We start from the raw sequence: 24,614 nt of genomic DNA, 5'->3' as shown, positions 1-24,614 counted from the left end.
GATTACCATGAGAGTCTAGGCCTGGTTAGCGCTCACCCTAGCCATGCTTGTTAGTATAAACCTCTCTGGCTGGAACCTACTTGGCTGTAATGAATGGAAGTTCTGCTTTTCAGGTTTTTCCTTACTCCTGTCACTGGCCTGTTAATGAATAAGCTCCTTGGCTGTGAGTACTTATATCCGTCTTCATTTTTCTTTCATATATATTTTAACTCTCTCCAACTGTGCAGCTGATTCCAGCCCACTTGCTCTAACTCTACTAACTCTACTGTACCATGCCATGTTATTTATGCTGCTCTATTTCCAGCATCATGTATTTCTTACAGTAATGGCCTGCTCTCCTTTCTGTCACACCTTTCATATGTCAGCAAATCTATCGCAGGGCAAAGCTCAGATGATCAAAATGAGCACAGAAAGGTCTCGCTGCTGATCTGGCAAGTATAAGTGCAGTCCTAAAAGTAAAGGCGGCCAAGAAAAGGGTTCTTAAGGACCTACACTGACCCCCTGAAAAAAGGTGCCTAAAAGCCTATTTAAGGATTCCTAGTTTATCTTTTTCTTTTGAACTTTGGACTAATTGCAAACGATGCACGGTTAGTTATCATTCAGTCCATTTGAATTGTTTGGTCTTCTCAGATTATTCATTTAGTCATCAAGATATTTAATACTACTGATGTAACTGATGACAGCCATAAAATCTTGAGAATGAACATGAGAAAATGGTTCCTCACCTGACGGCATAGCAGAACCACTTTTGGTTTCCTGAAAAGTTTAACGAGAACCTTTTTTAAGGCTTAAAAACCTGTAACAGTTCCTTTTTTTGCATCATGTGGAGGTTCTTCAAGGCTTTTCACCCACACAAATCTTTTGAAACAAATTTGCAGGAGATTTGTGAAGGTGAAGAACCTTGAAGGACATTTATATAATGCAGAAGTGTGCGGTTCCAATTTAGAACTTTTCTAGCTTTTTTGAGAAACCAAAAGTGATTCTGCTACACTCTTAAAAATAATTGTTCTTCAAGGGTTCTTTAGTCATGAAAATGGTTCTATATAGAAGGTGTCATGAACACCTTTTCACAATTAAAGGGATCTTTTCATGTTCAAATGGTTCTTCAGATTGATGGAGATGGTGTTGTATATGGTTCTTAATAGCACCAAAAAAGTCAGCACAAAAAAAAGCAGCACATTCTCCATCAGTCTGAAGAACCATTTCATGATGTAAGAAATCATGCAAAGCATTTTTTGAGTGTTCATATATTATCTATATTTTCTTTATGTGACAGTTTTCTTTACTAAAGAACACATAAGAACACATACAGGTATGTATGACATTAATGAGCCTTTATTTTAGGAGTGTATGACTGTACTTGCTGAAGTTTGCTGAACACAAGAGCAAAACTAGGCTACTGGTGCTGAAATTATCCTCTGATTCTCAGTAAAAGATTTGACCTATAGAAAGCTGATATAATGGTTTGGATCCCACAGAAATGCAGTGAAATAATATGAATCCCTCCATGCTATTCCTGCACTTAATTCACTACCACTACCATGTCTTCCACTGGGGAAAGTCCCCGTATAGCATGAGGAGTGTAACGCTCCCTCTTGGGCTGTGTCAGCAGGGAGAATATGGGACTTAACTAGAGAGCTTTTACTGTCTGCTAGCGCTCACCTCCCAGGCAGGAAGGTCAGGGGTGTAGGCAGATGGCCCTCCACCCTTAGCAACCGAGTCTGACCTGTTCCAAAAGGCTCTTGTGTCAAGTCCCCACAGCGTCTTATTCCAACAAGCAGGCAAGGCTATAATAGGACAACTGGAGCACCACAGCAAATTCCACCCCTAGAGCTCTGGGTGGTAGCAGAGATGTGCATGGTGCATTTGAGATGATGGACATCCACACATGGGCCGGCAGCGCAGCAGAAGTGGCATGCCATCATTCGCAGCCGCTGGAGACTGACGAATGGCTGACTGTGGTTGCTGGCAAGCATGTACTGGCATGCCTGACCCATTGGCCCAAGTGGTGCCCGCAGAGAACCCTGACTCCTGGGGGCCCGGGCTCAGCCGTCCACTTTCCACTGTTTATTGATTACCACATCAGGATTATGGTTTCTTAGTAACCCAGTAACTACGCAAGAGCAAATCAGGAACACTGACCATTTGAAAAGAATAAATGATCATATTGTCCTGTAGCAGCTAACAACAGATCATGAAAAGATTAAAGCCTGGCAAAGATTAAAGCAATGACCATTTTGGTCATTTAACAAAATTTGAAAATGCCAGCTGCCACTCATTTTGTGTCAAAATTTCATGATGAATGTACCTAAAGAAACTGTCCAAAATGAATACAAAAAATTGCTTAAACTCTGTCTGAAATATATTCATATATACAACCCCAATTCCGGTGAAGTTGGGACGTTGTGTAAAACATAAATAAAAACAAAATACAATGATTTGCCAATCCTTTTCAACCTATATTCAACTGAATACACTACAAAGACAAGATATTTAATGCTCAAACGGATAAACTTTATTGTTTTTGCAAATATTCACTCATTTTGAATTTGACAAAGAAGTTGGGACACGGGCATGTTTACCACTGTGTTACATCACCTTTCCTTTTAACAACATTCAATAATGTTTTTGAACAGAGGACACTAATTGTTGAAGCTTTGTAGGTGTAATTCTTTCCCATTCTTGCTTGATGTACAACTTCAGTTGCTCAACATTCCGGGGTCTCCATTGTCGTATTTTGCGCTTCATAATGCGCCACACATTTTCAATGGGAGACCGGTCTGGACTGCAGGCAGGCCAGTCTAGTACCCGCACTCTTTCATTACGAAGCCACGCTGTTGTAACACGTGCAGAATGTGGCTTGGTATTGTCTTGCTGAAATAAGCAGGGATGTCCCTGAAAAAGATGTTGCTTCGATGGCAGCATGTGTTGCTCCAAAACCTGTATGTACCTTTCAGCATTAATGGTGCCTTGATGTGCAAGTTACCCATGCCATGGGCACTAACACACCCCCATACCATCAGAGATGCTGGCTTTTGAACTTTGCGCTGATAACAATCCAGACAGTCCTTTTACTCTTTGGCCCGGAGGTCACGACGTCCATGATTTCCAAAAATAATTTGAAATGTGGACTCGTCAGACCACAGGACACTTTTCCACTTTGCGTCAGTCCATCTCAGATGAGCTCGGGCCCAGAGAAGCCGGCGGCGTTTCAGGGTGTTGTTGATTTATGGCTTTCGCTTTGCATGGCAGAGTTTTAACTTGCACTTGTAGATGGAGCGACGAACTGTGTTCACAGACAGTGGTTTTCTGAAGTGTTCCTGAGCCCATGTGGTAATATCAGTTACAGAATAATGTCAGTTTTTAATGCAGTGCAGACATTGAAATGTACATTGAGAAACGTTGCTCTTAAACTGTTGGACTATATGCTAACGCAGTTTTTCACAAAGTGGTGAACCTCGCCCCATCCTTGCTTGTGAGCGACTGAGCCTTTCAGGGATGCTCCCTTTATACCCAATCATGACACTCACCTGTTTCCAATTAACCTGTTCACCAGTGGAATGTTCCAAACAGGTGTTTTTTGAGCATTCCTCAACTTTCCCAGTCTTTTGTTGGCCCAGTCCCAACTTCTTTGGAACATGTTGCAGTCATCAAATTCAAAATGAGTGAATATTTGCAAAAAACAATAAAGTTTATCCGTTTGAACATTAAATATCTTGTCTTTGTAGTGTATTCAATTGAATATAGCTTGAAAAGGATTTGCAAATTATCGTATTCTGTTTTTATTTATGTTTTACACAGTGTCCCAACTTCATTGGAATTGGGGTTGTACAATACTGTGAAAGGCATCCAAGACATATTTTCAAAATCTATTTATTTGTGTTTATTTATTTATTATATATAATAGAATATTAATTAATAATGATTTTATATATATATATATATATATATATATATATATATATATATATATATATAAAATAGTGATTTTCTGGATGTTAGTGTGTTTGTTTAACCATTTTCAAACCTCTCCTCGAGGAAGCCCAGTATAACAGTATTATATGTAATTAAAAAGCAACTCCTGGTTTGACCAATCAGTGCTTCAGCAAATTGTGCTCATGATGTAATTGATGATATTAACAAGTCTCTGTGGTGGTTGTGAAGGTGTCAAGGAAAAAATATGGACCCAAGAAATTCTTGTTACTTTTTTATTATTTTTATGTTTATTTGAATTATGAATATGACTTTATTCTAATGGATATTGTGATAAACTCACTGCTGATGTAGATTGTTTAAAAATTTGCTTAGATGCCTAAAACTTTAGCACAGTACTATATATATATATATATATATATATATATATATATATATATATATATATATATGTAATTAGTGAGCGTATATATATATATATTTATATAAGAAAATGCCAAACTATGCATCTACATTATTATTTTTGTACATAATTTAAAATTGCCAACTGCCACTTCTATGGTGTCAAATTTCCAAGATGAATGGCAACAGTCATTAAAATTGCATAAAAATGTTTTCCTTCTTCTTTAAAGTTACTTCTTGGGATGATTTTGTTCTAAAGCAACAATATATTCATAGTGCAAATAATGACAACAATTTATCCCAGTTTTTAAATTGTTAGGCTACACACATCATAACACATGCACAAGCTTTACAGCAGCACTGTACTATTTAATACCATATGTATGAACCACAAATACCAAATCTTCTTTAGAACTGATATGTGGTGCTCTTAGCTAGACCTGCACTATAAGTGCAACAACATGGGAGTGATGCATATAACGGTGTTATAAATGGAGCGTGCTCTTCATGAATATTCAGCAAATATAATGTTCAATGCTTATTCATGTGTTATGAAGTCTGTATGTATGCAGCCTCCAAATGTTTTTACCAACAAAGGTTGTGCTGGTTCTTAAATGAGTAAAAACATTAAATCATTCAGTATTTGAGACTGAACATTGAACTACCTAACATTTCTCACAGTAACAACCTGGAACAGTCATATGACTGGCCAAAAGATTGGTGTGAGATTCCTTCTTATGCCCATTTGGTGTATTGAGGCATAATTAGTTGCATTTGAAGTGCTTAATAAATCAGTGATTTGCCCTTTCATACTTACTAGCTCTTTCTAAAGTGTTAAACTACATGAGGCTGAAAAGAGATTCTAGCCAGATAAATCTGATACACTAATTCACTTCCAAGGTGAACTAAGGACACAGTTACTGGGCACTTAAGCATGTCTGGCATTATGCATGTGAATATATGCTTCAAAGGATCTGGATCATGTTCTCTATGTTGTTCCATATGATGCTTTTATAAGATAAAAATAAAATACATTTCTAATTCTATTTTGAAATAAAAAATATTTTATGTCTCAAAGATTTTGTCAGGTTTGTTGATATAGTGTGACCCCACTTTTCTTTCTGATACCAATACTGAAAACTATTTGCCAACTAACCTTTAAAAGCCTCACTGTGTTCATGATAACACTGGCTACTGTTTTCATGTGGTCATTATTATCACATGAACTGCTTTGCTTGTGGCACTATGAGCAGTTATTTGACTTTATCAGGCTACATTTATTAAAGAAATTAGTTGAATTTGTTCCTTTTCTCCCTCTGATATCCCAGAGGGGAATGCACCGGGCCTTCTAGGCCTTCAGAGAAGGTCTAAAGATTTCTGGCAACTTGAAAATTTGTTAACAATGTTTTATTCAGTAGAATCTTGCTTGGATCTAAATTATATAATTACATTATTTCTCATGTTTCATTATTATAGAAACAAAAGTGATACACTCTTGAAATTCAGCCAAAAACTGGCCAATCAGGAATTGATTTTCTTGGTGGTATTCAGATAGATGTAGCTGAGTGAGCTCTCCTATTGGTTAGGACTTCAGGAGCTGATTAAGATTAAGCACCAGCATAGTTAGGAAGTGACAGAATTTCCAGTGGACAGGACAAATGTTGTGTGAAGAAAGGTCACTCTAGGCCTTCTGGAAGTTCTAGATACAACACAGAAGAGAGGAAGTCTGATTTATTGGGTTGGTAGAAATTGAAAACAGCGGCAGCAGCTCTGTACCAGAGCTCACTACTGAAAGACTCAATGTGTAACTGCTACAAGGAAAAATATAATATCAAATTTCCCTCATAAGCTTTAAGTAACACATGGAATGTCTTTTAGAATCTCCAAATGTCTGGATTTAATCTAGAACCACCAAAGCACATAGCTAGAGCTTAGTTAGCTTAGTTCCAAGTTACGGTATCCCATAGGGTCGCTAGCTGAAGGTAGCATTATAATAGAGAGTTTTTACATTTTACATTTACAGCCCAAATTGAAGGCCTAGCTGTAATAGTCATGATTTGCTGTACCACAATATCCCAGCCAGCATTTTGTCAACCTAATAACCCTCTATCAGATTTCTACCATCACTAGAAAAAATGTTACATGCTCTTCAAAATGATAATATTTTGCTAAAATGTTGCTTGGATTATAAACTACAATAGCAGATTCTAGAAGCATGAGAGCTATTAGATGGTCTAGTGGGACCACAGCACCTCTCAGTTACTCTGCTCAAGTTATTTTAAGGCCACTGTGGTCACTTCTAACACAGAAAAGTGTCTACATCATACAAAATCAAAATACCCACTTATGTTTTCTTCCTCTTGCTTTGACAGGCAGACAGATTAATCACAGCCAACTGTGATACAAACAGAAACAGGAGCTCGAATGCATGAGCCCTGCTTGGCTCTCTTCAGCAGATGTAGACGTAAACAAACCATCGTGTGACTCAGTTATTCTATCGAGTTTTGATGAACCAATATCTGCAGATGGATGTGCGTGCTAAATGGCTGAATGGAGCCCTGGGCATACGGAGAATAACTTAGATTTAGACGCCAGCTGCGCCTCCAGACGCTGCGACATGTGGCTCAGACCTGGCAACTCACCACGCCAATTCTTAGAACTCCACAAGTGCAACTGGCAAGCAAAATGTTTATGTAATAGTAAAAGACACGGAATACTGAGTGACATGGGATCACTGCTGGACAAACTAAACAGATATCCACACTTTTAGGTGATTAAACATGTGACTCCAATAGAATTCAGCCAAATGCCATAAATGTAATGCTGTTCATTGTGAGTATTAATAGCCAGAATTGTTGAGTTATGTAAGAGAAGCAATGAATCAGAATGACATGCACTTAATTATTATTAATGCCTTGATCTGCCTACAGTTTCCATGCAGAATAACAGCTGATTTTGACATTATTTATCTATCAGTACCAAAACACCATGCAGCCTGTCAGCTCTAATCGGTGGTAACAGCTCAGAAATATCCCAAACATGCGTTAGAGCCACTTTGCCTTCCTTTATCAGCCCTCCCTCCAGTAGCCAGTCTTTTTTAGACCCTGCAGGCTTTGTGGAAGGGCCAAAGTATGCAAAGCAGCTGGGATACAAAGCTGTACCATTGTCCCAACCTTGGCCTTTGCAATTAACAAGAGCTGCACACATTAGCGGCTCAGTTAATGACACCTTATTGAGTGAAGATAAACAAGTAATGCTGCTAACTTTTGCTAATTTGAAGTCTGTTCTACAGTTTCTCATTAGGCTGAATGAATAACCGACTCTAAATGTAGGTATTGTGATATAAACTGAGTCTGTTCTACAGTTTCTCATTAGGCTGAATGAATAACCGGCTCTAAATGTAGGTATTGTGATATAAACTGAGTCTGTTCTACAGTTTCTCATTAGGCTGAATGAATAACCGACTCTAAATGTAGGTATTGTGATATAAACTGAGTCTGTTCTACAGTTTCTCATTAGGCTGAATGAATAACCGGCTCTAAATGTAGGTATTGTGATATAAACTGAGTCTGTTCTACAGTTTCTCATTAGGCTGAATGAATAACCAGCTCTTAATGTAGGTATTGTGATATAAACCTATATAGAATCATTTTCTACCATTTTCTTTTTAGGTTGGGATTTTATCAGTTTTCTATAAAGCTTGTCTCAAAGGACATATTTGTGGGTAGAGCATGGATTGATGAATCGTCCAAACTTTTTTTTTCAGTGCTTGCATAGCAAAGCAAATGGACATATAACACACCCTCTTGCTAATGGCAACTGCACAAACTTGATAGTTTACTGAGCAGTACTGGAATGGTAACAGTAGATCATTTAAAGTCCATTGTTTTAACTGTAGCCACTCCGTTAAAATGGTGACCATCCTAAAGCTGGCAGAGTAAACCAGATGGCCCAAAAACACAGAAGCCTTTTGGCAGAAGTAGAAGTAGAAGGTTAGAGATTACTGAAACAAAAATAACTAAAGCAGCAGCAGTTGTCACACTGTGGGTTGCAAGTCACAGTGTGGTGATGAGTGAGTCACGAAGAACCTGAGGCATTTTAGATCAGCGTAAGCTACAAGCCAAACTGAGAAGCACAAAGTACTCCCATTTGCAATTGATGACTGGTCATCTCCTCATGAAGGTCCAGTAAAGTGCCTTTAAAGGCACTTAGATATGACATGATACATTACATTTGATATTATATATCAAAATGTTCAGAAGAATCTGGTTTTCAGAAGTCTAGTTTCACAAATTCTTAATATCTCTCATCAAACCCCAGCTTTGCAAATGTGGATGAATTGTTTCATTGTGTCAAATGTGTTCACCAAAGTCTTACATTCACAAAAGTTGTGCAATGTATGAATAAAACATTAACTTATAAATGTTTCCTCATTACTACGTTCCAAACCCGCTGCAGCTTCTGAGTGAAGAATGAAGGGTTTCCAGCGTGACGGTCAGTCCTTAGTGATTTTCTGAGTGTCCGTCGGTCAGTTTCACACAGAATGTAGACAGACACACAAATCCACCAGCTCCACACAGTGAGAGGCAGGTGACATGTATCTCAGCCCCTCTTCATAGGCTCATAACTCCGGATGTGAGCCTCGTATGATCTCAGGATGAGATACAATGGATTCAGGAAGGATTTGAACTGGATTTCTGAGGTGGATCATCACAAAGACATTAATAGAAACATTGAGAAACATCCAATTTGACACACTGGCAGGTCTGTCAACCCCAGAGGGTTAATAAAATGTTTCACACTCATAAGTGTGGTCAATATTTTATAATTTTACCTTTGTGCAAGTCTCACTAAGTGTGTAACAGTGCATGCTTATAGATATTTGATTCTTTTGCCACTTTTGTGTATTATTTTATTTGCTTATTGCAGGTAGAGATCTGCACTCCCACTGGACCCCTGCTGGACCCCCGGGAGCTGCCACAACATCTTATGGCATGGGATTAATTTTCAGTGTTGTGCTGAGCGAGTGGGTAACAAGCCAACAGCAGGACAAAGCATACACAAAGAGAAATGCCACAAATTACTGAAAAAAGTAGAACAATTACTAAATCACATATATAAATGATATAAAATAATAACAGTAAAAAAGTTAAAATGAATGAAGTTTTCAAAAGCTCACATGAACAACACCCAGATTCTCATAGCTCACAGAGATGGCGAAGTAGCATCCTCACCAGTCACAAGACTGATGCAGTTCTCTTGCCACTCAGCTTAATCAAAATCATGTTCCCCTCCACGATCTCTCTGGGTTCCAGTTACTCAAGCTAACCACCAAGCGAAAGCACACATACACTGAGCATTCAGAACAGCTCATCTGTCTGCCTGTCATCTGTTCGGCAGGTCACCCCCAGCATTCCCTGTGTGCAGATCCACCAGTGAAGTGAATGAAGTCCTTCTTTAAGGTTCTCCATACAAAAGCTGGATGATGTTTGTAGTGAGTGGACGCAGCATGGTCCACGGTACATGTATACTCTTTAAAAAGATGGCACTGTGCAGTGAAATACCCATATACAGTTCTGTATTGAACCTTTTTGTAAAAGGTTCTATATAGAACCAAAAGGGTTCTTCTATTGTTATGATTGTCATAATAGAAGAACATTTTAGGTGCTAAATAGAACCCTTTTCACGAGGTTCTATAATAAACACTCTCCATCAATCTGAAGAACTGTCTCATGATGCAAAGAACCATGTAACCATGCAAATCATTCGTTGAGTGTTCATGCCACCATGAAGAACCATATTCCTTTCTAAAGAACCCATGGAGGATGATCATTTTTAAGAGTGTCTTTTCAAAAAAAGCTTCTATAATGAACATTTTCTGTCAATCTGAAGAATGTTTACAAAAAACCATTTAATTTGCCAAAGGTTCTTTAAGAGTTCATGGATCTATACAGAACCATTTTCTTTCCTAAGGACCCCAGAAAGAACATCATTTTAAAGAGTGGACTGTTTACTCACAAACTATCAGTCAAAATCACCAACACAATTCAACTCACAATATGAAAGTGTTACTGGAATAATCATTACAGTGAGAGATTATTACAGTAAGTTATTATTACAGTGAGAAATTACAGTAAGAGATTATTACAGTCAGAGATTATTACAGTGAGAGATTATTACAGTAAATGATATTACAGTGACTGATTACAGTAAGAGATTATTACAGTGAGAGATTATTACAGTGAGATATTATTACAGTGAGAGATTACAGTAAGAGATTATTACAGTGAGAGATTATTACAGTAAGTGATTATTACAGTGAGAGATTATTACAGTAAATGATATTACAGTGAGTGATTACAGTAAGAGATTATTACAGTGAGATATTATTACAGTGAGATATTATTACAGTGAGAGATTACAGTAAGAGATTATTACAGTGAGAGATTATTACAGTAAGTGATTATTACAGTAAGTGATTATTACAGTGAGAGATTACAGTAAGAGTTTATTACCGTGAGAAATTATTACAGTAAGTGATTATTACAGTAAGAGATTACAGTAAGAGATTATTACAGTTAGAGGTTATTACACTGAGAGATTACTACAGTGAGAGATTATTACAGTAAGAGATTATTACAGTGAGACATTATTACAGTAAATGATTATTACAGTGAGAGATTATCACAGTGAGACATTATTAGAATAATTGATTATTACAGTGAGAGGTTATTACACTGAGAGATTACTACAGTGAGAGATTGTTACAGTAAGAGATTATTACAGTGAGACATTATTACAGTAAGTGATCTGGCGTGAGTGACAAACGTCCTACAATAGCAACTTCTCCTTTATAAGGTTTTTGTTTACAGCTAAATGTGTAACGCTATGACAACACACAACCGATATCTGTGTATCTTATCTAGAAACCATGACACTGCTAGCACAGGAAATGTCTCCATTTCTGAAGACACAATTTCAGACACGTAACACCACCCAAGAAGAAGAGAGGCTGAAGTATGTTTCTAACACCTGAAAAGCAAAGACATCGCTTTACTCTTATATTTCTCTTCACGGTTGGTGAGTAATTATCAACTTCTGCTCTATCTTGCTTGTTTCATAGTTAAGAGCACATGTTTCTGCTCATTTCAGCTGGGTAAGCTGAGATGTCTGGTCTGCTCTGGGGATGTAGCGATTTGGGGGACATGAGCCAATGCTGATGTTGGATATTGATCATGTACATATCTGTCTAACTCACTTTACTTGAATGATGTCTACATAACACATTTATAACATTTTACATAAACACTTACATAACATGTTCATGAATGTTTAATCAACATTTATAAAATATTCATGTTTTACATGATATTAAGGTGGATTACAATGCCATTTTACTGAGAAACACTTTTCAAAATAAAAGTCTTTATGTTTTATTTTGAAAAAGTATATTATTTTCAATAAATATCGTATTTCTGGAGAGCCAAAATAAAAAAAGACCTCACTTTATGCCTTTGGTCATTAAGTGCTTTGAAACTAAGGCATGCTTCACCTATACTTATGTCATTCCATGCTATGAATGATCTTGAATCTTATTATGGAGGTGGAATTTTACAGGCCATAATACTCACCTATTCCATGTAGATGCTGGACAGCTACATGAATGTAAGTAAACTAGTTTGCCTTGGCAGTTTAAAAAACATGCATGTTAGTGGACTTATTGTCCATCACCTTTGAACACATTCTTTGCCTGGTGAACTGGTTCCTCAGATTAATTGAGAATGGTTCTATGTAAGATCTTTTAAAAATGGTTTCATAGAGCACGAAAAAGGATGACAGCATCACAATCAAAAAAACCCTTTTCAAAAATATTCTATATAGAACAATGCACAAGACATTCTCTATCAATCTAAAGAATCATTTCACAATGTAAAGAACCCTTTAACATTTTAATAAGCTATGGGTGTGCCAGTGGGCCCAATGTTTCATTACACACCTAAGAACAGCTCCATTAGCTTGCATGAAAGTCACTGTAGTTACTGAATAATAAGCTTTAGTGTGTAATAAATTAAATGTTATGGAATGTTAAGGGGCTAATCATGCAAAGGGTTTTTTAAGTGTTCATGGTTCCATATAGAACCATTTTTGTTACTAAAGAACCCATGAAGAACCATCATTTTTAAGAGTGTACATTAGCTAATAAATGGTTGCATAAGATTCAGATCGTTCATGTTGGGATTTGTATTTGCTGCATAAGCAAAAATCACTATATTAGTCAGCACTATAATTTTACAGAATATCTATCTAGATATCTAAATATTAGTCAGCATTGTAATTTTACAGAATACCTATTTATATATTAGTCAGCACTGTAATTTTACAGAATATCTATCTAGCTACCTACATATTAGTCAGCACTGTAATTTTACAGAAAACCCAACTAGATGTCTAAATATTAGTCAGCACTGTAATTTTACAGAATACTCAACTAGATATCTAAATATTAGTCAGCACTGTAATTTTACAGAATACCTAACTAGATATCTAGATATTAGTCAGCACTGTAATTTTACAGAATACCTATCTAGATATTAGTCAGCACTGTACTTCTACAGTATATCTATCTAGATATTAGTCAGCAGTGTAATTATACAGAATCCCTATCTAGATATTGGTCAGCACTGTAATTTTACAAAATACCTATCTAGATATTAGTCAGTACTTTCATTTTACAGAATACCTATCTAGATATCTAGATATTAGTCAGCACTAAAATTTCACAGAATACCTATCTAGATATCTAGATATTAGTCAGCCACCTTTCTTGTGAAAATATATAACTTGCAGCTGCACCAAAATCAGCCATTGGTGGTAAAATCTTCAATATGGCTCAAACCATCTTCTTCTTTCGGCTGCTCCCTTTAGGGGTCACCACAGCGGAGCATCTGCCTCCATCTTGCCCTATCTACTGCCTCCTCTACTTTTACACCAACCATCATGGAGATGGTCCACCTTCACTATATCCATAAACCTTCTCTGAGGTCTACCTCTTCTCCTTATACTCGGCAGCTCCATCTCCAACATTCTTTGACCAATATATCCACTATTCCCCATCAAAACATGTCCAAACCATCTCAACCTGGCCTCTCTGGCTTTATCTCCAAACTGCTCCACCTTCACTGTCCCTCTGACCTGCTCATTTCTAATCTTGTCCATCCTTGTCACTCCCAATGAAAATCTCAGCATCTTCATCTCCGCCACCTCCAGCTCAGCCTCCTGTCTTTTAAACAGAGCCACAGTCTCCAAACCATACATCATAGCAGGACGCACTACTGTCTTGTAAAACTTCCCTTTCACTCTTGCTGCTATCCTTCTGTCACACATCAGCCCTGACACCCGTCTCCACCCACTCCATCCTGCCTGCACCCTCTTCTTTACCTCTTTTCTACACTGTCCATTGCTTTGGATGGTTGACCCAAGATATTTGAAGTCATCCACCTTTACGACCTCTACTCCTTGCATCTTCACCTTTCCACCTGCCTCCCTCTCATTCACACACATATATTCTGTCTTGTCTCTCCTGACCTTCATTCCTCTCCTCTCCAGTGCAAACCTCCACCTCTCCAGATTCTCTTGCACCTGCTCTCTACTCTCACCACAGATTACAATGTCATCTGCAAACATCATGGTCCATGGAGCCTCCTGCCTAACCTCATCTGTCAACCTTTCCATCACCATTGCAAACAAGAAGGGGCTCAAAGCTGATCCCTGATGTAACCCTACCTTCACCTTGAAACCATTTGTCACTCCAACTGCACACCTCATCACTGTCTCACTATCCTCATACATGCCCTGCACCACCCTAACATACTTTTCAGCTACACCTGACTTCCTCATACAGTACCAGAGTTTCTCTCTTGGCACCCTATCATATGCTTTCTCTAGATCCACAAAGACACAATGTAGCTCCTTCTGACCTTCTCTGTACTTCTCTACCAACACTCTCAACGCAAAAATTGCATCTGTGGTACTCTTTCTGGGCATGAAACCAAACTGCTGCTCACTGATCTGAACCTCTCACCTTAGCCTTGCTTCAACAACTCTTTCCCATGCCTTCATGGTGTGGCTCATCAACTTCATACCTCTGTAGTTACTGCAGCTCTGCACATCACCCTTGTTCTTAAAAATGGGGACCAGTACAATGCTTCTCCACTCATCAGGCATCCTCTCACTCTCCAGGATTTTGTTAAACAACCTGGTTAAAAAGTCCACTGCCTTCTCTCCTAAACATCTCCATACCTCCACAGATATGTCTTCTGGACCAACTGCCTTTCCATTCTTCATCCTTTTTAAAGCTGCCCTCACTTCCACCTTATTAATTCTCTGCACTTCCTGATCCACTATCTCTCCCCCGTTGTCCTCCTCTCTCTCTCATTCTCCTCATTCATTAGTTCTTCAAAGTATTCCTTCCATCTACTCATCACTCTCTGTTCACTCATTAGTACATTTCCCTCTCTATCCTTTATCAGCCTAACCTGCTGTACATCCTTTCCAGCTCTATTTCTCTGTTTAGCCAAATGATACAAGTCCTTTACTCCTTCTTTACTGTCCAGCCTCTCATACAGCTCATCATAGGCCTGAGCCTTTGCCTTTGCCACCATTCTTTTTGCTATGCGACTAGCCTCACAGTACTCCTGCCTACTTCCATCATCTCTCTGGTTATCCCACTTTTTCTTAGCTGCATTCTTCTTCTGAATACTCTCCTGAACTTCCTCATTCCACCACCAACTTTCCTTGTCTTCTTTCCTCTGACCAGATGAAACACCCAACACATTTTTGCCAGTTTCTCTCACCACCTTAGCTGTAGTTTCCCAGTCCTCAGGTAGCTCCTCACTGCCCCTAAGGGCCTGTTGCAATTTTTCCCTGAACTGCCTGCAACCATCCTCCTCCTTCAGCTTCCACCATCTAATCTTTGGCTCTGTCTTCACTCTCTTCCTCTTCTTTGTTTCTAATCTCATTCTGCAGACAACCAATCTATGCTGCCTTGCTACACTTTCCCCTGGCACCACTTTACAATCTCCAATCTCCTTTAGGTGGCATCTCCTGCTAAGGATATAATCCACCTGTGTGCACCTTCCTCCACTCTTGTATGTCACCCTGTGTTCTTCCCTGTTCTGAAAATACATGTTCACCACAGCCATTTCCATTCTCTTTGCAAAATCTGCACATTTCTGTCACACCATACATACCCAGCACCTCTTCATCCCCTCTGTTCCCTTCACCAACATGTCCATTGAAGTCTGCACCAATCTCTCCTCTCTAGGGACACCATCTACCACTTCATCCATCTTTCTCCAAAATTCCTCTTTCTCCTCTAACTGACAACCATTCTATGGTGCATATGAACTGACCACATTCAAAATTACACCATCAACATCCAACTTCAGGCTCATGATCCTGTCTGACACTCTCTTTACCAGAACACTTTTCACAACCTTTACGATTATCCCTATTTCTCTTCCTCTCTACACCATGATAGAACAGTTTGAATCCACCTCCAATGTTCCTGGCCTTGCTTCCTTTCCATCTGGCCTCCTGGACACACAGAATATCTACCTTCCTTCTCTCTATCATGCTTGCAAGCTCTCTGCCTTTACCAGTCATTGTCCCTATGTTCAGAGTCCCTACTCTAACCTCCACACTCCTGCCTTTCCTTCTCTCTCGCTGCCGTCTAACCCGCCTTCCTCCTCTCCTCTTTGATGGTCTTCGACCAACAGTAGTCCAATTTCCACTAGCACCCTGCTGGTCAACAGCACCGGAGACGGTCGTTGTTAACCTGGGCCTCGACCAATCCGGTATGGCAATCATATTTGTGATCTGGATGCCCTTCCTGACGCAACCCTCACCATTTATCCGGGCTTGGGACAGGCACCAGAAGTACACAAAGTACACCCCTAATGGCTGGTTTAACATGGCTCAAACCATGAAATTCCAAAAATAATGAAATAGCTCAAATGGTAGTTTACTGGTTGTTCACCGCAGTGTCTTATAAATGTTATAATGAAGCTCGCAAATGACAGAAAATGGTTTGCTTTGTCATTTATCAACGTTATATCACTGACACACACTGAGCTACAAAGTCTGTGACATTTCACCACAGAAAATGTCGTGACAGCCTGCACTCACTTGACTTCAAAGGTCTTGACTTCAAAGGTCATGAAATGTTGTCTCAACCTGACATCAAAGCTGATTAAACAATAAGCAGAGTTGGGTAGAGGAGCCTTAATGCAGACTCAAGCAAAAGTATTGATTCTTCGTTAAAATAATGAATAATAATGAATAAAAAAATAATAAAATAAAGATATTTTCCCAAGAGGCAACTTGCGTAGAGGTACCAAAGAACTGTGTCAAAAAAATAAATAAATAAATAAACTACTCAACACTCTTAAAAGATGGTTCTTCTAGGGTTGTTTGGCAAAGAAAATGTTTCTATAAAAGAACTATGAACACATTTAAAGAACCATTTGCCTGGTTAAAAGTTTCTTTGCATCACATTAGTGATGGTGTATATGGTTCTGTATAGACCTTTTTTAAAGGGGTTCTAGGGTTCTTTTATTTTTACCAACTTGACATTGTCACAGTTGCCAACCACTTTTTGGTGTTATACAGAACCATACAGCACATTCTGCATCAGTCTGAAGAACCCTTTCATGATGCACAGAGCCGGCCCTGACCAATGTGGTGACCTAGGCAAGATTTTGTTGGTGCCCCCTACATCATCAATCATTGGGTTTATACACTCACACAGAAACTGCAAAGCTTTATGTTTTTGAGTTTTTTTTTTATTATTTTAGAACGAACAGTAAAACAGTAAAATCAGTATTAAAGAAACAAATAAAAAGTAAATGAATTATAAATATAACCGTATAACAATAAATAAATATAAAGGTGTTGCACAAAAAATATTTTAAAACTCTTTTACTTAAAGTAGTGCAGAGAACAACTTTCTGCTTATTGTAGAGAGTCTCTAATCAACGAGGATTAAGACCTGCTTATTTAGTCAAAATGGGGGGGGGGGTCTTTTCAAATTTCTTTAATGAGTTTAGGGAAGGGGGTAACTGATGCTATCAGTTGCTAGCTAGTAACTATTTTTCTGAAGGGAACTTTTACTGTACAACATACACATGGTTAATTCACCATATTATATTACCTCTGTTTTTTTGCCGCCTTTCACTCTGTGGCGTTGTCTTTTTCCTCACAGAGAAACAGTAACGAGGTGCGCAGAGCACGCGGGGGGGGGGGGGGGGGGGGGGGGGGGTGCGGGTGATAGATGTTGTGTGTTGTTATTATAATCATTATTAATTTGACTAATATTATTAAACAATGAAGTTATGATTATGTGGACTTTGCTTCTTTTCATATTTATTAATTGTTCATTTGTAAAATAAAAAAATTTAAAAAACATGCATGCGAGCGCCCCCCTGGACAGACGGTCTAGACCCTAGCATTTGCCTATATCGCCTAATGGAAGGGCCGGCCCTGATGATGCAAATGGTTCTTTGACTGTTAATGATTCTATATAGAACCATTTTCATTAATGAGGAACCCCTGAAGAACTCTCTTATTTAGACGTGTACAGAATAACTATAAATAAATTCTAGTTGTAAATCCAGCATCTCTTATTATATGAATTAAAGTTTGCTAGACTCTCGATTTTTTTTTTCTGATTATTTTGGTCTAAAATAAAATGCTAAAGATCTAAAAATGGAGATGTGACCAACAATTAAGCAGCTCAGATGCCGTCACCAACAAAACAGATATATAATATGTAACTGAATAAAAAGTGGATTCCTTTACTCACTGATATACTTGAGTAAGAGTAAAATATTATGATTTCAAAAACCTCAGAGTACAAATCCATCAGTGTTTTACTGAAGTACATCTATATCAGTGAAAGCAACAAGTTACTGCCCACCTCTGGTGATCAATAACACTTATTGGAATAAGTATTTATGTGGACCTACGTCAGTTGTCATGAAGGCCTTATGTAGGTTTAGGAACTCAGGAAGACCACCCTACAGTGAAGTGTGAGGGAGTTTGGGGGATCTTCGGGGGCTAAAACAAATATCCTTCTGGGCCAACTTTGGGCCCATGGGCCTCACTTTGGGCAGCCCCGATCAAGAAGTCTTGAGTTGATGTCTTTTGCATGTGGAGTTTGTAGCCGTTGGGTCTCAAAATGAGGACCAAAGAAGAGTCAGTGAGTCTGAAATATCAGAATAAACGATTTAGTAACATAAACTCTTAAATATTGTCATGAAGGAACAATGCCAGGAGCTCAACAATCGCAAAAAGCAGACCATTTGTTGAAGCACAGAGTAGTAGCTAAAAACAAAAACAAAAACTCTTTATGACTTTATGAACAGATAAATACCACCCAGCACAACCTCAGAGGGTTCAAACCACTGCCAAGCCTCAAGAACACAAAGTCCAGGTTAAAATGTTCGCATTACATAAAAGCCTGCTGTGTTTTTGGTCAGAGGAGATTTAGCTTTACAAACCTGCAAAAGCATGAAGTCGAGAAACTGCTCATGATTCAAAGCATAACATCTCATATAGTGAGGTACCCTTAGGTTGTACTATAGCCAAGCTGCTCTCCCATTGGTTAGGACTTCAGGAGCTGGACTGAAGACCTCACACATTATACTGACTAACAACATCATTAGACAGTCACAGAGGAATCAACCACTCATTTTTGGATTTATAACGGGTGGGGACCAATTCCATGAGAAAAAAGTCACTCGAGTCCTACTGGACGTTCTAGATACATCACTGAATATGAGCTGTAGTCTAAGCAGGTTCTGGTTAGTTGTTAGGAATGGAAAACAATGGCGGCAGCTCTATGTCAGGACTCTCTACTGAAAAACTCTGTAAATACATATATAAATAGACCAACAGAACTGCTCCAAATTTTTTTAGAAAATAATTATGTTCCATTGACTTCCATTCAAAGTTAGGAATCTATTGTCTTTCTCCTGTAAAGTTGGTGAAATGAGGTTTGTCCCGACAGTGTCAATACAAGCTTAAAATGAAACGTTGAAATCCTTCATATGGATATATGGAACTCTTCACATGTCCATGTTGAATCCAGATGGTCAAAAAATATTAAAGTGAATTACCTTTAGCTTAGCGCTAACATACTACCAAAATCCTATAAGACAGCTTTGAGAAATTAACATTTTCATAGAGTTGATTTTTCTGAGTTTTTGATATTTATGGCCCAAACTGCTGATCTCATGAATGGCTGGAATGGGCTCATTTGTAGAGATGAATTGTAAAGTAGAGCAAGGCTTTTAAACTGCCCATGCCCAGTTAAATGCCTCAACAATAGACTAGAATAGAAATAGTATTTCAATTTGTAGCAAGATAGTGATACTGCTAAGGAGATATAGAGTTTGTTTTAGGGCAAATATTCTTTATTGGGCATTTGACTTACTGTAGATAAGGCAGAAAACTAAAGAAAGCAGACAGAGGGCAGCTGGGACTGAAAATAGCCAGACAGAGCCTCACAAGTAAAGATACTCACACCATGCTTTAATGTTATTTTTAAAACGCTCTTGTCGGCATTACCCCACAACTCGGAAGTGCATTGCACAACATTGCGCTACACAAGTGGCTCCTGCAGGGCAAGGAAGAGGTGGAGTGTTAAACATGATGTGGATTTAGGCAAACCACAATGAGCAAGTCAGCTGGCCAGGCAAACTGTATGCAGTCTATTATTAAAGATGCACATGCATTGAGTTTGTGAGGTTTGTTGGGCTTAAGCTTTACACATCGCTTCAAAAAGCACAATATGCACATAAAGCGAAGGTTATAGTGTTGAATGTATTTTAAATAGAGCTGCCAAATGTTTAAAATCACTACTAATCACATTATTCCATAATTAATCACAGTCAGTTGCATTTGCCATACCATGGAAAACAGCATATTTTCCTATGGACAGAATAACCTTAATCAGAATACAGGTGTCACTTTCAATAACAGTATTTTAAATGCTGAATCTGAATATGAATATAATATGATTTCCACAAAGTGAAAAGTTTTCCGTTTTCATCAGTGACATTTATTGAGAGCAACAGTGGCTGCACATATGTGTGTATATCATACATATCAATTATACAGTCAGTGAGTGTAAACATCATATATCATATATATAGTCAATGAGTGTATGTTTTGTATTTACCATATATACAGTCAGTGAGCGTATATGTCATATATACACTATATCGTATATATCATATCACTGCCATCAGAAGAAAACCTCGTATCTACATTTTTGTCGTTTTTCAATTTTTGAAAGAATTTGAAAATATCTATTGCTCTTTACACTATGTGTAAATTTCATGATGAATGGACTAGAATAAATGGCCCAAAATGACTTGGTAAAGTAAGTGATACTTTTTTTTTAATCCCACAAACAGGGAAATTCCACCTCCGCATTTAACCCATTCGTGAAGTGAAACACCACATACACACTAGTGAATACACACACACTAGGGGGCAGGGAGCACACTTGCCTGGGGCAGTGGGCAGCCCTATCCACGGTGCATGGGGAGCAATTGGGTTAGGTGTCTTGCTCAAGGACACCTGTCATGGTGCTGGGGATCAAACCAGCAACCTTCCGGACACAGGGCCAGTTCCCTAACCTCCAGCCCACGACTGCCCCAGTCTGGTTCTGTAGACTTACATTAAAAGTAAAGAAAGTTTTTTCTTTCTCCTGTCAAGTTACCATTTTGGAGATATAAGGTTTTCTTCCAACAGCAGTGATATATATAGTTACTGAGTGTATATGTAATATATATTGCATATACAATCAAAGAGTTCATATTATATATATATATATATATATATATATATAGTAAATGCATGTTTGTATTATATATGTGTTTATATCACATGGTCAGTGAGCATATATGTCATACATACTGTCGGAGCTTTCTTTTTATATATCTGTTAAGTTATTTCATCTACTGAAAGTGTCTTATTCCTCTGGCAGCCAGTTTTTCATTCTTTTTTGAAACAAACAAAATGATCTGCAGAATCATAGAATAAGAGCCCCTGGCTTAAAAGTAAGTAGGCAAAAACTAGAAAAATGTTAGATAATCATGTAATATACCTAACGCAATCTAACGAAAATCAGAAATATGTTAAACTTTACTTGAGGCCTGCTACACAACACTGACATAACCATGTCAGTCATGTTCAACAATAGAACAGACACACGTTAGAATTTCCAGTAATTGTCAGGACCGTGTTTGGTGTTGTGATGGTGAACTAAAGCAAACACAACTAAAATCGACATGTGACTCTTGGCTATAAAGGGATTAAATTAGGGCAGCAGCAGCAGCATGTAAGAGGAGAGAAGAGCCGTTAAGTAGAACAACATATCAGAGATCTTATCTCCCTTCCTCTCTGCATGAAAATAAGACCACTTCCTGTTTCTGTGGTTGAAATGAGTGACAGCAGCGTAAGCAACAGGGTCACAAGCAATGCGTAAAAAATTCAGTCCCCCTCAGCCCTTCATACAAGCCCAGGAGTTGCTTTTACCCGTTGAGCATGAGCTCAGATACAGGCCAGTTATAGCAGGTTCAGGTTTAAGGTCTGTAAGATCTAAACAGGATGCACCACATTCATGAGCATCTAAGCTCAGCTTAGTTCTCTACCAAATGTTCTCACCTCACGCCAAGCAGATGGATGTGTCATAACCCATAAACCACCAGAAACCACAAAGAAGACAAAAAAACCTAGAAACACTAAATGCTGCATGTAGTTATTTTACTAGCAGAGATAATCACTGTGCTGAAGCACATCTCTGGTTCAGAGACTCAGAACATCTAAACAGAGGCGGCTGACCAGAGACAACAATCAAATCTGCATTCAATTGGTTTGACAAAATATTATTAGTGATCATAATAAAAATAGTTCATAAGACATTCATTAGCTGTTGCTTCACAGTCATAGACTAATCAGTTATATACAGTTATCCATCGTTAATTACTGTATTATTGGATATCTGTTTTTGCAAATCGTCTTCTTTGCTTGTAGCTGCTGTCGGAACAAAACCTTGTATCTCCATTTTTGCCATTTTTCATGTTTGGGCGTAGATTGAAAATGCCTGTTGTCCTTTGCAGTGTGTATAATTTTTAATGATTAAATGGACCAGAAGAAATGGCCCACAGTTGCTTGAGAAGACATCTGGTTCCTTTGACTTGCATTAAAAGTGAAGTATGTTTTTCCTTTATCCTGTAAATGTATCATTTTGGAGATATGAGGTTTTGTCCCGACAACAGTGGTATATTCTTTGATTATTCTTTAAACACAACTACTTGCATTTTGCTGTTGATGTTTTGTCAAATTTTGAAGAAACCAGTTCAGGTTATTGCAAAATGTTCAATTCATAGGTATTCTCTGGCCCACAGATTTGTTGAGATGTTTTATTATAGTCCTTTTAATGGTTGGGTTTGACACTCCTGCTGTAGATAAAGATGTACATAAAGCAACATGAAATAGGGTCAAAATAAACAGTGGTCAAGTAAATACTTTAAATGACTTTACTAAAATGCTGAATAATGTGTGGATATGGGCTTTTACAGACACATTGTTGAGGTGTGTACGAGGGGATGGTGGATCTTCTGGAGATGAACCAGGTAAACAAAACTGTTATCAGTCCAAAATTCTATTCCACTAGTAGTAATCATTACAGTCATGTTCATATACAGGACTGAGCAAAAGTCAAAGACCACCCTAATTGATTTCATTTCCAGTAAAAAAACAGCCTTTAAGTACAAGGTCTACATTTTTCCAGGAGAAATTATAAAGTAGCTTACATATAAGACAAGCCATTGACATAATGAAGGAGACAATTCTGAAGCTGGAGTTAAATGGAGAAACAGAAAAAATGTGGCTCTCTAACAATCACCTGGAAGAGCCGGCCGACCCCAAAACTGCCCCATCAGATAAAGAGCACTTAAAAAGCTTTGATCTCTGAAAGGAGAAAATCAAGCTGCTTCAGATCTGAAAACATCCACAGGTGTTTCTGTCCATCCTTCCACTGTGAGAAGACGACTCAGCGCTGTGGGTCTCAAAGGGTGTGTAGCTGTACAAGAAGAACTTCACTGAGAAAAGGAGATTGACACATCAAACAAAGAAGCTGAACGATGTACTGACCACCCCAGAGTCCAGACCTCAGCACCGCTGAATGGGTTTGATTACTTCAGAAAATCATCAACCAGATTCTAAAACTGAGCTTTGGAGGCGTGTCTGCAGATTCTTTAAGGAGCTGAGAGTGAGTTTCCTGAGAAGAAACAAAGACTCACTGACCAACACAGTGGAGAGCAGATTTACTGTTGAGGCTTCTGCTATGAAATGTCTAATTTCTGGCACTGAAAATGAACAATGTGTACTCAGTGGCTGTTTTGACCTGATATTAAAATGACGGGTGGTTACTCGGTGCTGTATATGTTCAGTGACCTATTGTTGTTGCTCATATCTTTCTTGACATGTTCAACATTTTCCTTGAGCCTCAGAAGTGAAATATGCCGTAATAGGAACAGGGATTGGCTTGTTTCTCGCCGCATGCTTCATCGCGATAAAACTCTGCATGATTAGACGACACATGCTTGACAACGAACCATCAGGTGAGTTAATTACAAGCCATTAACAACACGTTACCTATCAGAACCATTCTCAGTCCTAACATCGGAATTTCTTACCTTCCAGAGGATTCAATGAGAAGGCCATCTACCATGCAGTAAGGGTGCATATATAAAGGTCTTGTTCAACACGTCTACATGATCCTAATGCTGATTACAGTAATGTAAAAATGATCTAACAGCTTTTCCATTTACCTTCCAGATGCACTGAGCTGGAAAGCAGGAGATGAAGCAAATCTACTGCAGCCAATCAGTCTCAGAAAGGACAACCCACAGCTCAGGGCACATTATGTGACTCTCGTTCTGAGGTTTTAGTAAACCCATGGAGACTGAAGCTTTCTACCATTCCACGTTTTGGAAAAGTCCTGTGAAAGGGACTTATTTACTTAATCTTTTTGGTGCGATTAGCCACTGAATGTATTGGCTGTTTAATAAAGAATGTTGGGTCGTTTGATTGAGAGGTTCCCATTTTATGTTTCTGCTGGATTTGACTTGAGTGGGAATGTGCCGGGAGATTTTTTCCTCTGAATTGACCCTCTGTAAATAAAGATGATGTCATGAAGAAGCTCA

The 24,614-nt window shown here is 38.4% G+C and overlaps 1 protein-coding gene across 2 annotated transcripts; it reads left to right on the top strand.

Moving 5' to 3' along the window:
* Positions 1–9: 9 nt before the first annotated feature.
* tmem273 (transmembrane protein 273) lies at positions 10–24,614 on the top strand. Of its 2 annotated transcripts, XM_037544395.1 has the most exons (7): positions 10–163; positions 11,262–11,415; positions 11,953–12,000; positions 22,986–23,039; positions 23,913–24,029; positions 24,112–24,142; positions 24,247–24,614. In XM_037544395.1, the coding sequence occupies exons 2-7, from the start codon at positions 11,355–11,357 to the stop codon at positions 24,272–24,274; spliced, it is 339 nt and encodes a 112-aa protein (XP_037400292.1). In that variant the 5' UTR covers positions 10–163; positions 11,262–11,354; the 3' UTR covers positions 24,275–24,614. The 2 variants fall into 2 exon arrangements, with proteins under 2 accessions (XP_037400292.1, XP_017569832.1); XM_017714343.2 differs by lacking the exon at positions 10–163 and having other exon boundaries at positions 10,012–11,415.

This window comes from Pygocentrus nattereri, chromosome 13 (assembly GCF_015220715.1).
Source record: "Pygocentrus nattereri isolate fPygNat1 chromosome 13, fPygNat1.pri, whole genome shotgun sequence".
In the NCBI taxonomy this organism is placed as follows: domain Eukaryota; kingdom Metazoa; phylum Chordata; class Actinopteri; order Characiformes; family Serrasalmidae; genus Pygocentrus; species Pygocentrus nattereri.
Note: the sequence above shows the minus strand (reverse complement) of the source record. Positions and strands in the feature narration are given on the sequence as shown.

Bases quoted from the DNA above. Each gene is read 5' to 3' on its own strand.
- tmem273 (XM_037544395.1), top strand. From the start codon at position 11,355: ATGTTTCTAACACCTGAAAAGCAAAGACATCGCTTTACTCTTATATTT. The intron at 12,001-22,985 runs GTAAGTAAACTA...GGGCTTTTACAG, and splicing joins TGCTGGACAGCTACATGAAT to ACACATTGTTGAGGTGTGTA. The intron at 24,143-24,246 runs GTAAGGGTGCAT...TTTACCTTCCAG, and splicing joins AGAAGGCCATCTACCATGCA to ATGCACTGAGCTGGAAAGCA.